The sequence below is a fragment of the Natrix helvetica genome, assembly GCF_964273705.1.
Source record: "Natrix helvetica genome assembly, chromosome: 2".
NCBI lineage: Eukaryota > Metazoa > Chordata > Lepidosauria > Squamata > Natricidae > Natrix > Natrix helvetica.
Window position 1 is genome coordinate 164228439 of NC_138552.1, and position 14732 is coordinate 164243170.

Below are 14732 nucleotides of genomic sequence, written 5' to 3' on the forward strand. Positions count from 1 at the left end.
TTTTTTTTAAAAAAGTGATTATCCAAAATGTTGACTCAGTCATACTAATCAGTCTACAATTTCAACAGAAATGCAACCATATGCTAGGTTTATGTTAAATTTGTTTGTTTGTGTGTGTGTGTGTGTGTGTGTGTGTAAGCACTGAAGACTTTGCCTGGAATTTTCTCGTAAGAGTGAGTAGAGTAACATCTGGCACAGGACAACTTCTCCACCCATAATTACTTTTAACCTTTCTTGTGAAACCCTTTAATTAGTGTTCATTTTCAGCTACCTAACTCTCTCAAGGGCTCTTACTATATGTCTGCCGTGGAAAGAAGATAACAAGCTTATTATTCATAATAATTTTTGCTGCAATTTTTTAAAAAAAACTACTGGGAGGATCAAGTTGAAAAATTTTGGAAAATAAACAGCCTGAGACATTACGGGAATTAAAAATTTAAACAGACAGACCCCTTGTTAATGATATGTCTGATAAAACAGTTATTGAAAATAAGAGAATCTACCAGGACTTACAGATCAAATTTGGATGCTTATGGAAAAATAAATATGCTGTTACACCAATTGTGACTCCTTGGGGCAAAGGATTCCATCCATATTTGGAAAATGTTTTAATTCGTCAGAACTGAACACCCTAATTTTACAAAAATAATCACTTGCTTGGAATTGCATATATGCTTAGTTGCTACCTTAATTGATACGTCCTTGGTTAGGTCTTGAATTATTAAGTATTCACCAAGTTTAGTCTGAATCTGTAGATTACTCATAATAAGTAAGTATGCAATTACTTTTATCCCAGCTTTATTATTTTTATAAATAACTAAGTAGTGAATATATCTAGTATTCCTTCCATCTCCTGTTTTCCATCAACAACTGAGGTGAGTTGGGTTCAAGAAAAGTGTCACCCAAGATACCCAGCATTCATGCCTCAGCTGGGACTTGAACTCAGTCATTCAGTTTCTAGCCTGATGCCTTATCCATTAGACCATTAAACTGGCATAGTAACAACAATATCATCTGCCTATCATTGTCTTTGGGAAGAACTCAGTATGTGGACAAAAATGTCAAATCCAGTCTAAACATGGCTGACTGTGTGACCTGCCATAATAATAAATGATGGTTGGATTGGTGTCACTTTGATAATGAAATTGGAATTTCTTGTGAATTTCAAATATTCATACTTCCCAATTTGTGCTATTTTATTGATATTTATTTGGATATTTACATAGAAGTATAAGATGTTCTCCGAATAATGTCATCATACGCAGTGGTAGAATCCTGCATGTAAGCTTATGAGCAGACTAGAAGATGAGTGCTTCAAAGACTGAAATCCTAAGTGCACTTTGATACTTCCACCTAAATATAACTAGGAATAGGGTGTTAATCTTACTATTAAAAAAAGTTTTAAAATGCTAAATATTGCTACGTATGCCCCCATTCCTCCAAAATAATAAATTATGTCAAAATTTGTAATAAATAAAAGCCTTTTAAAAAATCCGATACAATTAGAAATCTGACATCAGGTGTTGTAAAAAAAAACTACAATGTGTTATGATTTTCTTTCATATTTTGGTTCTTCCTGAGATGCTACTTAATATAATAGTGATGGCAGCTTGTTAGGTAATCACTTTGGAAGAATTTTGTCCTGAAAGGTAAGGTATGAGTATAATAAATGAATACAGATTTAATTAATTGTAGAATGAGTGAAGGGCTGTGAAGAATAATATTAGGATAATAATAGTTGAACATTTTCCATACCTCAAAAGTCCTTACAAATAAAAATATAGACTAACCAAGTTAAATCAACAAGATTTCTCTTCTATTTTGTTACTGCAGATTTCAAATAAAAGATGAGAAGTCCTTATCCTAAAATAGAGAAGTACGTAGGAAGAAATGGTGTTACTAAAATAGTAGGAACAAAAAATGAGCAAAGGCTTTCCAAAATATTTCAAGAAAATAAAGTTAAGAGGTGATGTGTGTTATCACACGGATGTGTTGTGAGGCATAATTTGAGACGGACAAAAACAAAAAAGCATGGGTAATCCAATGAATTTCATTGAATAGTAGAAAAGCATTAACCTGATTTCCTTATGTGTAAATTAAACTATAGGCTATGTTACATATAGTTCATTTCACTAATTATTAATAAAATTGAGAACCGTAATCTAATAAATTAATAACAGCAACCTCAGAAAAGGAAGAGATGGCAATAAAGGAGAATATTGGTAGCAAAAGTGCTTTTTCAAAAGGCAACTGAACTTTCTGTGTGTTTTCTTGAAGACATTTCACTTCTCATCTAAGAAGCAAAACATCTTCAAGGAAAAACAGAAAGTCATATTTTGAAAAAATACCCTTTGGACAATCATGACTGAGAATCTCCATAGACATTGAAAATACTTGTAGTTCAGGATTGAAATACAGGGTCCTTCAGTGCTCTGTGAGCCTTGGATTACAGTTTGCTGAGTAAGGGATGATTTTGGAAAAATGTACCTTACAAGATGAAAGACATGTAACATAGCGATTAAAATGATTGTTTTCTAACAAAATAATGCTCCTTTAATTATCCATCACTTTCCAAACTCCATAGCTTCTTTGTTTAATACTTACCATTTTTGCATTTTAGCAAGAACATTCCTGCTTCAAACAAGTTTATTGTTTTCAGTGATATTGGATCTCCCCAAGTACTACCAGCATTTTCCCGAAAATAAGACCCAGTGCTATTTTCCTTTGAGCTTGAAAATAAGCACTCGGGCTTATTTTGGGGGAGGTCTTTTTTTTTTAAGTGCAGGAGGTGGCGAGCGCAGGGGCTTACTGGATTGGGAGTACAGCTACTGCTGGCCCCGCCCTCTCCGTTCCACTGTCTGCTTGCCTGCGGCTGCAACAAGCTAAGTTCTGAGCATACCCGGGCCTCCACCCTCCCTGCCTGCTGGCCCAGCTGCTCCTGGGACACTTCTCGACTGCAGCGGCACTGCTGACCACCAAGCAGTTGCCCATGCTGCTGTTGGCTTCACGGGGCTCTTCGCCCTCCTAGCAAGGTGGGTGGAGGCTGGGGCATGCTGAGAGCTTGGCCCCAATTGAGGCAGCTGGCAAGCAGACAGTGGGACGGAGAGGGCTGGGCTGCTGGTAGCTGCACAAACACTTTTTGCCCAAAGGGAGACAAAGCTTTGTCTACTTGCAAAGGGGATGCTTTGAAATGGAGCTGTCTCTTTTGCAAGCACATGAAGCTTTGAGTCTCCTATGTTTGGTCAATTTGTTCCATTCCCAAGCACCCCATAGGTGACCAAACACTTTTCACCCAGACGGAGAAATGACAGAGACTCAAAGCTTTGTGTGCTTGCAAATGGGGTAGTTTGAAATGGAGCATTAGTTTCGTTTCAAAATGTTCCCTTTGCAAGCAGACAAAGCTTTGTCTCCCTCTGGGCAAAAAGTGCACAGCAGAGCCAGGCGGAAGCAGAGGGGATCCCAATGCGCCGCCCACTCTGTCCCACCTCCCACCATTTCTCAGCTTGCCTGTGGCCCCGTCAACCAAAAACCCATGTGAGCCATTGGGATTCCATGCCTCCCCCATGCCTCTGTCTGCTGCCAGTGCTGCTCTGCAAACCTCCCAAGAGCCTCCCATGAATCAGGTAGCCGCACAGCACATCTGGATCGCCTGTTTTCTCCCTCTGCCTGCATGCTTGGACTTATCATTATTTACACTGCACCAGGGGGCCGATGGGCTGTGGCTGCTGCCGGGCACTGTCATCCCCCTCCCCATGTTTGCCGCCTTTTTTCTGGCCACGCCCATTCCTCCAGGCTTATTTTTGGGGTAGGGCTTATATTAGGCCCACTCGAAAAAAATCAGGCTAGGGCTTGTTTTTGGGGTGGGTCTTATTTTTGGGTATATTGTTTCTTTCCCTGAAAAAAATGGATTTTGTAAGAGAATTGCAGGTGTACTTTGTTTTCCATTGTAGTAGGCATTTATTTTTGGAATGCATTCTAAAACTGAGGAAAGGTGTCTCTGAAATTTATTAACCATTGTTTACATTTTGATATGATTTAATTGCTTCCTAAGAAAAAAGCTACTGCTCACAAAAATAAACATAGAAAATATAAGCTCTGCCACTTTCAAAATAATATTTGATATTACAGGTGGTCTTTGACTTACAACCATCCGTTTAGAGACCATTCAGTTACAACAGAATTGGGGAAAATACATTTTTCACTTACACCCATCTTATCAGCTCTATGCTCACATGATCAGAATTCAGAGTCTTGGCAACTGGCTCATATTTAGGATGGTTGCAGTGTCCCAGGATCATGTGATCACCTTGTGCAATCTTCTGAAAAGCAAAGCCAATGGGCAATCCAGATTCACTTAACTGTTGATAACTGCAGTGATTCACTTAATAACTGAGAAGAAAAGTCATAAAATGGAGCAAAACTTACTTAATAACTATTTCCCTTAGCAACAGAAATTTGGGGATTAATTATGATCATAAATCAAGGATTACCTGTACTTGCATTGACAAATTATTTGATTCATTCTCTATTAGCTGATTTATTTATTTTTTGGACAAAGTAATACGGTAAATTGAAATAAGAAAAGTGTAATAGACACAAGAAAAATGAACTTTCTTTTTGAATAGCCACCCTCATCTTGTGGATTTGTCATAGGAAACCATTTGACCCTGGCTGACTTGAATTCGGGATATTCAGTTTCTTGAATATTAAAAATTTTGCAATTCAATTTGACAAGAGAAAGAAATATTTAGGTCAGATTAAAATCATGCGTAGATAGCTGAGGATAGGAAAGAAGAGAAGGAAGTGGAGCTGAAACAAAAGAGGCAAATACATTGATTTGATTTGAGAGGTTTCTTTCACAATTAAATGCAGGTGGGTGATTGTGGTGGTGGTGGTGTTGAGGAATATTAGGAATAAATCATGAAAAGTAACGAAAAGACAAAGTCAGTAATTGTTAAGCATAAAGGAAACATGGGAAGGAAGAGTCAAAATCAAACTAGGATTGAGATTAATGAATGACCTATAAGTCAGACTGCATGATTGGAAGAATTGAGTAGGCAATCAAAGAGCATAGAAACAATCCATGAAAGCAACCGTGTTGCGTTTAATATTTTATTAAAAAATAAATCAGACAAGCAATAGGCTGCAGTTTACAAATGTTCTATTATGGACCATCTATAATGGATGTCAAACTCAAGGCCCAGGGGCCGGATCTGGTCCATGGGGCTTCCCTGGAAACAGTGAAGGACTGGCCTGTGGTGCCTCTGCCAGCGAAAATTGAGTTTGCAAGCTTCACTTTTGCTGGCAGAGGTTTGCAGGAGGATACCACAGCCAAAAATCAAGCTGGGGAGCCTGTTTTCACTGGCAGGGCGCTTGGGCCACCACATGTGCCCCCAACACGAGTAACGTTGAGCTATCCATGCCCACCCCGGCCCCACGAGGTCAAAAAGAACCCTGATGCAGCCCTCAATGAAATTGAGTTTAATAGCCCTGATCTATAACTATGCCTGCCCAGAGTCTACCAGAGTGAGCTACTATAACAAATTTAAATAAATAATACAGCCTTGTCTCTTACTTGGTTAGTCCTTATCTCCGCTATATATATTATACCCTTCTCCCTTAGTTAGATTTATTTTTTTTGAATCTGGAAAAAGGGCAACATCCTTTATTTTACCAAATAGTTCTTGCTTAAATAGTCCTGAGGTGACCGCACTTACTCTCCTATCAAGTTCAAACCCTCCAAAATAGCAAATGCCTCCATAATTTAGAACCGTATACTTTCTCTCTGGATCCAGATCTTCAAAAAGAACAAGTTCCTCATCAAGATACACTTCAATGAGAGTCCAGTTTTGCACAATGTCAACAAAATACCATTTTTTGCAGCACAGCATCTTTCTTTGGTGAATAAGAGGGATGGCAATTCTTTCTCCTAGGTTAACTACAACTTTCAGCATTCCGTTTTCAAGTCCTACTCCAAGAAAGTCATTATCTTCATCTTCAGCCTTTCCTAACCAAAGGAGCAAACCATCCATTTGACTGGTGGTAAAATTGAAAGAGACCCTAGTAAATCTGAGATCTCTCTCACTGATCCCTTCATAATTGGGATCAGTGTACTTGATGTATGAATTGCCCATGAACTTTGCAATCAAAAATGAGAGCTGTTTTTCACACCACAGGCCTGTCCAGCCAAGTTTACAGGCACATGTATATGAAAATAAAACTGGGTTGGGTATGCAAACACTTCCATGGAGACACTTACTATGCGAACAATAAATAGACTGCTCACATGTCTTCCCCATCCATTGCTTGGGGCACAAGCAAGAGAAATCAGACTCTACAACTTTACATTTCCCATTGTTTTTACATACTCTATAGCCGCAGGGTGTTCCATCGCAATCTCCTATATTGGAACCACCTTTCGCTCCTTTCTCTGTAAGTTTTAATTCTTTGCCATTGACAAAGACCTCCCTAATGCAGCCAGTGAAGCCAGTGGGCTCATTCTTAATTCCCCTAGGATTAACCAAGTTTAAGGAAGGTAGTCCTCCTACGTAGAAATCAGTCTGTGTATCTAAGGAAGTCATGCCACTGGTAGCTTTCTGAGTTACGTTGATTCCATCAAGATCCAAGTAGCCTTCGTTACCAACTCTTCCTGCTTTAATTAAAAGCCAGGTCTTATTTGTGCTATGGACAGGTTGGAATGTCTGTAAAACTACTGTTCTGTCCCCAAGGTTGTAACGTAGTTGTATATATCCACTTGCCAAGGTGATACTTAGGAAGTCACCTAAAGAGAAAATGCAACACATTAGTATCTCCGAGCAAGTAAAAAATTAACTAAACATTAAGTTAGCTTTTAACAATCTGGTATCTTCCATATATGTCAACATTACAACATCCAGTATGCCAAGCCTGCATTGGCTACCACTCTGCCATTACTTAGCAATCTGAAGATACTTAGATGAATCTCATGGTTTACATAACTACCAAATAAGGATTGCATTGCTAAGCTTTACATAATAGCAGTTGAAGAAAAGATTTTGTTTTTGTTTTTTACATAATGTGCTTTGCAAACCAAGCAACGGCATCCCCTCTGTTTTGGCTGCCACTAACCAATATTCTCCTGGGCCTTTCCTCATTCTACGTAAATAAGTTTGCTTTGGCAGACTCCTTGGAAGGCAAACATGACAAATCGCAAACTCTCTTTCTTTTAAGGGCTCAAGGACTCGGTGGTTTGAAATGTACATTTGTGGCACCAAGTAAATTTCCTACCAAGGCTTCCTCTTCTATCCTTTTACACACACTCTTCTTAAATACAGTAAAACAAGCCCCATTGGATTTAAAAATAAATCATTTTCAAGAAACTATTTAAAACTTCAGTTGAGTATTGAGCACTGTTCCCCCCCCCCCAAGAAAACATTAGGAGCCCGGTTTTTTCTTTTCTTTTAAATGATGTCCTGATTTGGATTTGGGTTTGATGACAGCTGGGGAATTTGAGAGAGAGAAGGAGAGAAAGTTTTACTAAGATACATAGTGTGTGCTTCGTACAATTGGGCTTGATGTGACTCAGGATAGAGTGGAGAGTGGCAGATGTAAAAAAAAAACCACCACATTTTCCCACCAGTGAAGCTGGAAGTAACGTTTATCAGTTGCAATTTGTCATTGAAAGAACACATTTGTTTGGATTTGAAATTTTACATCCTATTTTAGTCTTAAAATAATATTTCAAAAAAGACCTAGTGACCCACCTTCATTAGAACACGTATTCAAGCAAAAAAAGAAATTGTTGTAAGATGATGTGTTTTGCTGCTACAAACAGACTTTTCTTTGGAATAGTCACCCTTGCTTGCAGTCTAGCATTTACCTTGTATTACCTTCACCACCTCAAATAAATCGAATTGTTTTTTCTTAAAAGTTCAAAGAGAGAAGATGCACAGCACTTGTGACTTTTTTTGGAAAGGCATAGTTTAATCCTAGATAATGACTTAGCAGAGGCTTTAACTTTTCCTATTTGAAGGGGCCAAGAAAGAAAGCTCTTTCATTTTGTTGTTATGTTATCTTTATAATACACAAAGAATCAAAAGAGGGGTAGTAAGAGGAATAAAATGTGATAGCAAGATACCCTTAACTTTATTTGCTAGTCTTTCTAAAAGGCAGAAGAACAAGACAATCTACCCTGGGTTGGTTGTCAAGATGGGCTCAAATTTTGAAAACTCAAAGGCAACTTTTAGTTCTTTGATAGACTTCATAAACCAGTTCCATCACGGGCACAAATCTTTTTTTAATTGGTTTTTTTTTGTTTACATCAACACAGCAGTTTAAAGCAGGGGTCGCCAAACTTGACAACTTTAAGACTTGTGGACTTCAACTCCCAGAATTCCCAGCAAACAAAGTTACCAAGTTTGGAGACCCCTAGCTTAGAGCCTGGAAAGACATTTATGAGAAAGGGCCCCTGTTCCTGGTCTTTTTACTCAGACAAAACTTCATGCATCTTCTTTTCCCTTGTGCAATGTCCTAGATATTCCTCGCAGAGTTCAAAAGCAAAGAGAATACATATATTCCATGATCTTACCTTTAAACCCAACCTATTTTATCCTGGTGAAAAACCTCAAATATTATTTTATTTCAGAAACGTAGAAGCATTTGCGCACATTTAAAAAAAAATAGCAAGCAAATGGTACAAAAATGGCAATAGGGGCTGAGATGAGTAGTATGACAAAAATGCCAATAGAATTGAACTTGAGAAAATGCTTCAGTGTTGAGAACAAGGGACTGGCTGGAATATTTTGTCCATCCAAGCATGAGGCATGAGTAAAGCTTGATGGGGTTGTAAGCCAAAGGAGGCAGTGGCTTTGTTTGTTGCTCCACTGGCTGCCTCAATTGGCCTGAAAAACTGGAATAGGCCTGGACACTGGAGGTTCCCCTTCCCTGCTGTAGCTCTTTGAAACAGTATTTGGAAGCATCATTGAAAGCAAAAGTTTCTACAATGAGCAGATTATGGAAGCAGATGTGGCAGCATCACATTCTTTGTATGGAGTGATTGATGCTAATTGTCCAGAAAACATGATTTTTTTCTGAAATATAGAAAATCTGCATGCTTCTCAGATTTACTGACTATGTTAATATACCTTTTACTGGCCTGAACATCTTTTTTATTGAGATGTATGTATGATTGTATTCTTAGAACAGATATATGTATGATTGTAGATGTATGTATTATTGTATTCTTAGAACAGTGGCCTGTCTAGAAGCACCTTTGGTTTGCTGTTGAATGACTCTCCTGGGTTATTCGACCCAGCTCCCAAAACACAACAAACACTCTGAAGTTTAACTCAAAGAGTCCTTTATTAGGGCTGCTGGCAGCCCCAGCAAAAAAAGTTTCTCTCTCTCTGCAGGCTGATAAGTCCAGCTGGCTGGAAGATGAATAGTTTTTTTTGCCACATCTATTCATCTATGCGCCTTGCCTTTTATCCCCAGAGCTAGGGTGGGACTTTGCTAGCAGCGGTGGTTCTTCCTTCCCAAGGATCGGCCCACGGATTTCCACTGCTCTCCTCTCCTCTGCCTTCTGCTCATCCGTGTGTCAGGCACTGGACCCAGCTGTTCCTCTTCTTCCTGATCAGCTGCCTCTAGATCTGGGGGCTGTTGACCCTCCATCTGAGGGGTGATGGATGGCCCAGGCTCCTCCTCTGTCTGTCTCTCTGCCAACTCCATTCCTTCTTTCCCCCCTCGGATCTCTCAGGTTGCCTTGATGCTGACCCTAACTCCCATGCCTCTTCCTCCTCTAATTCGGCTGCTGGAGGGGCCAGCCACTGACAGACCACAACAACTGTCTTAACTGTAATGGTTGCAGCTGACTTGAGTGCATTCTCTTTTTAGTGTAAAGTGGTCAAGTTAATCATACACACTGTCATTATGATTTGTCATGAAATCAGCCAGATCTTTAGATTGGATTTGGCATTTTTGTTCATCGAGTCCTTCCCAAGGACCTGGGATGGTCAGGTGTTGTTGTTTGATGGTGCTAAAGGTACCATTGCAGGATGTTTATTATCAATTCATTCATGTCAAGGAATTGCGCAGCAGCTGTTCAAATGAAGTCGGAGACACTGTCACAAACCTCTTGTCTTTTATATAAATCTAAACATATTTAATATTCAAATTTATATTCATCATCCAGAAAAGGAAGAACGTAAGATCACCAGGAACACAGGAATGTCATAAGGTAAATCTAAAACAGTATACAGAACGCACTAAAGAAAAAAGGAGAGGGGGAGGGAAACACCCCCTTTATAATCACAGCAACCAGCGGCAGCGTAGATTACATCATGAATGAGTCAGCACTCTGTATTCCACTACAACTGTGTGTTCTGTCCTATTGTACACTTTGCTCTTCCAACTACTAAATTCAATATCCTAACAATTCATCTCTTGCAAAATCATGGCACATTAATCAAATCAGGTAATATTTCACTTGGCCTCTCTCCCCCCCCCCCCTTATCGCATGATAGTAAAATGAAAGCCTCACCTGATCGTGAACTCAGATGCTGAGCAGTGTAAAAGAGGATGCCATTTCCTGAAAAGGTCTGGAATTGCATCCAGATATGAACCTTGTGTCGAATGTTGAAGGGCTCAAATGACATCCAGGAAGATTTGCGGTTGCTGAATGATGCATCGCTTATGGTTAAGGCTACGGAACATAACAGGAAAGAGATTTCATCTCCACTAACAACAGAATCCTTGAAGATTTCTTTTGTTCTTAAATGCAGATACATTAATCCCACCCTAAATTCTTCTCCCTAATTTGCGTTTACTTCATTTTATAATAGAAACAAGGAATGGTGAGCAGGGGTGCCTAGTTGTATGCAATGTCTAATGGACCCAAACAGAGATGCAATCTACTCTCAGATTATGTGACTTCTTTACATTAAGGAAAGCTTCTATTCAGAGAAGAGTTCTAGAAAAGGGAAAACAGAGGCCACAGAACATATTCTCATGGCAAATTGGGGAATGCAGCTAAGGTGAACTCTTCTGTGAATTTTCTGAACCATACTGATTATGCATGGACTGATGACATTGTATTGAACTGCATCATCATACTGCATTGGTTTATTCACTTGGTGGCTCAGTGGCTAACACGCTGAGCTTGTCGATCAGAAAGGTCGGCAGTTCGCCGGTTTGAATCCTTAGTGGCACATAATGGAGTGAGCTCTTGTTACTTGTCCCAGCTTCTGCCAACCTAGCAGTTTGATAGCATGTAAAAAATGCAAGTAGAAAAATGGAGACCACCTTTGGTGGGAAGGTAACACCATTCCGTGCACCTTGGGTGTTTAATCATGCCGGCCATATGACCATGGAGACAGTGCTGGCTCTTCGACTTTGAAACGGAGATGAACACCGCCCCCTAGAGTCGGAAATGACTAGCACATATGTATAGGGGAACCTTTACCTTTACCTTTAAATGAATCATGATAATCCAATCTGCCAATTCTGCTTGAGAGCAGTATCCAAAGCACTGATTAGTAACTTTAAAAAGTCATTTTTATAAAATGTATATATTTACTTCCTGTTTCACTAATTAAACCAAGCAGGATGCTTGAAAACTGCTTAGAAGAGTACTGAGATCCTTTATCAAGAGATCTGCAAAATTGTGCTGATGCTAGACTGGGCAACAAAACATACTACTATACTTAGAAAATATAGTACTAGTAGTCCTTATGAGCAGAATTGAGCCCAGAATTATGATCATAAGTCATGCCAGTCATGAAACAGGCCACCGTGTGACTGCACCAAATTTTTCAACCTATTTTCCAACGGTCAATAAGTGAATGTCACAATTGCTCAGGGAATGCCATGGTCATCAATCAAATGTGATGGCCATTAAATAAACCCTTTGTACCCAACGAACACTTGAACACTGGTTTCCAGCAAAAAACAACCCTTCATACATTGTGGTCATGTAACCACAGGATGCTGCAAACTGCTGTAGATGCAGGCCACTTGCCAAACTCCTAAAATACAACCATGTGACCACAGTGTGTACGTGTGTGTGTGTGGCCGTCAGAACTTGAAACTGAGTCACAGAGGACTGTTATAATTTCCAACGGTCACTAAGCAACTGATTGTAAATCAAGGACTGCCTGAATGACATTTCATGTATTGTGATAGGCCTGGAAAGTAACTGTTCTTCTTTATCCCTTTATAGAATAACAAGTGTGTTCAAAAGCAAAACTCTGATACCAACCTGTTCCTCAATGTTGGTACACACAAATCCCATTGGACCAATTAGAATCATGGGACTTTGTTGACTTTACAAGCACTGTTGCTATAGTGTATTCCCCTTTCCCTCTTGCACTCATTATTCTCCTCCAGGTGCCTTACCATGCACCCCAGCTCACCAATCACATATTTGTCTTCTAGGTTTATCTGTTGTCATGGTTGCTTCTCTCTCTAGATAACAATGTGCATTCCAGATTTGTACAACCCTTCACTCTCCCATTTCATTACAGGAGAATCTTTTTTAACATTTGACCTCAGGAACATCCATGAATCTTGAAATGAACAGTAATGGCATTGTCGCACATGGCAGGTTCTTATTGCTCCCCAGAATTTTAAAACAGAAAAAAATATGTCTGTAAAAAAGAAGTTACTGAACCTCTTCTGTTCCTATTTAAGGTGTTATAACTGAGGGTGGGTGTCTTTTCCCCTTAAGGGAATAGCAGAGGGTGATCTGAGCCAGGTGTGGGATTCAGACAGTTTGGACCAGTTCGGGTGAACCGGTAGTTCCAGTGAGCATTTGGCCCCACCCACCTGCCCCTGCATTTTCCTGACCTACATTTCCCGGTTTTTAGCTCAGTTGATTCACACGGAAGAGCGGACTGCCTCACGTCCGCTGTTTTACTCACAGGCACTGACATAGAAGGCAAGTTTTGAAGTGTAAAAAAGTCATTTTTTCAATGCTACACATCGGCGCAAAGCATGCACTCATTGAACCGGTTGTTAAACTGGTTGCATCCCACCACTGATCTGAGCTCGGTTAATTGTGAAAAGCCTCTTGTCTACTTCATTTTAAAAAAAAATAGCTAGGGAGCCTACTAATGGATTTCTTATGTTCTATATAATCTAGTTCCAACAAGAATTGAATACAATATGTATAATGTAAAACAGCTTCTAGAAATAGTATGCAACTGAATTAGGCTGCATGGCTTAACAGCCGGGAACTTGGATGTGTGGATCAGTATAATAAATGAAATGTCATATTTTTTATTGCTCTACAACAATTTCATTCTCTGATTTTAATTTCTTTCCTTATTAATAGTGTCATTACTATGACACTATGGTCTGTGAATTGCAGCAATGAAGCAAATTTTGGAACGCTTAGGTGTTTATTCATTTTTCTAAGCTGCTTTATAGGCAATTGCTTAGATTAAGAGTAAAGTAAAAAGCTGCTATTGATATTCCCATTATAATGTTAAGAATATTACAAATGGAAATTTATAGAAGAAATCTTGACTCTGTAGGTTTATATTGGATGCTTGTTGTCTCATAAACTGTTAAACTAATCTCAGCAATTGAGAAAACTTTTGATGGGAATGACATAAGCCTTTATTAGTCAGAGGATATATTAAGAAATCTTGTCTGCTTTATTCATTATACCCACTGGAGTTGTTTAATGTATTGCAAAAGTGAATCTGGAAGGCCCAGCTGGTTCTTTAAACAAAGCAGAGATTTAGTGGATCTTTTAGGGTTTATTATTTACTTATTTATTTATGAAATTTATATGCCATCCACCTCACAGTCACGCAACTTTGGACAGCACACAAGCTGATAAAACAATATTATAAAAGTTGAAAGCAGTAAAAGAATAAAAATAACATTACCATAACAGAGAAATACAGTAGCTAAGATAGATATGTTGGTGTGTGTGTATGTACAATGAAGTGGAGGTGGCATCTTTTATTAATCCAGTAACCACTTCAAGGATGACAAGGCCCCATCATGGTCCCAGGCCAACAGCCAGAGCCAGGTTTTAAGGTCCCTCCTTAAGGCCAAGAGAATGGGTGGGGATCTCAATGTTCCAGAGGGCAGGAGCTACAGAAGGAAAGTCTCTTCTCCTGGATCCTGCTAGGCATAATTCCTTGATTGACGACGTATGCAGTGTGCCCTTTCTGCTGGCACGAGGCCAATTCCATTCTCAGGTAACCTGGATCTATGTCATAAAGGGATTTATAGGTAATATATTGGACCTGGACCAGTGACGGGTTTCCATTTTTTTTACTATTGGTTCACTTGTGCACGTGTGTGTTACACTTCTGTGCATGCGCAGAAGCGTGCAGGTGAGTGGGAAGAATCTCCCACTGCCACCACTACCGTGCGCCCTATCCGGGCCAAACTGGCCGAAACCCACCTCTGACCTGGACTTGCATAATTCATAGCTGTATAGACAATTTGTAATCGGTTGTGTAAGAAGATTAAGGACACCTTTGAACTTTGGTGTTGAAGAACCCCATGGCCACCAAAAAACCCCAAACCTATGGCTCATCGAACAAATCAAAGAATTCTCACTTGAGGCACAAATGGCCAGGCTCAACTTATCCTAATTTAGGCACATTATATGAAGACCTAACACCCTGCAGAAGGCCTTAATGCTGGAGGAAGTGGAAGGAAAAAGAAGATGAGGACAACCAGCAGCAAGATTGATGGACTCAGGTATAATCACTATGATTGCACTATTGGAAGACCTG

At 39.5% G+C, this 14732-nt stretch overlaps 2 protein-coding genes across 2 annotated transcripts in view; both read right to left on the reverse strand.

Moving 5' to 3' along the window:
- LGSN (lengsin, lens protein with glutamine synthetase domain) overlaps nt 1-14732 on the reverse strand; it is a 383291-nt gene that overhangs the window by 153481 nt on the left and 215078 nt on the right. The window lies entirely within an intron of this gene.
- The window catches only part of EYS (eyes shut homolog), a gene marked incomplete at both ends in the record, with an annotated part of 387634 nt that continues 378481 nt past the window's right edge, over nt 5580-14732 (reverse strand). Inside the window, 2 exons of the mRNA XM_081943885.1 lie at nt 5580-6781; nt 10517-10678. Of these exons, the coding sequence (XP_081800011.1) occupies nt 5580-6781; nt 10517-10678 (1364 nt within the window). The remainder of the gene's footprint in view (nt 6782-10516; nt 10679-14732) is intronic.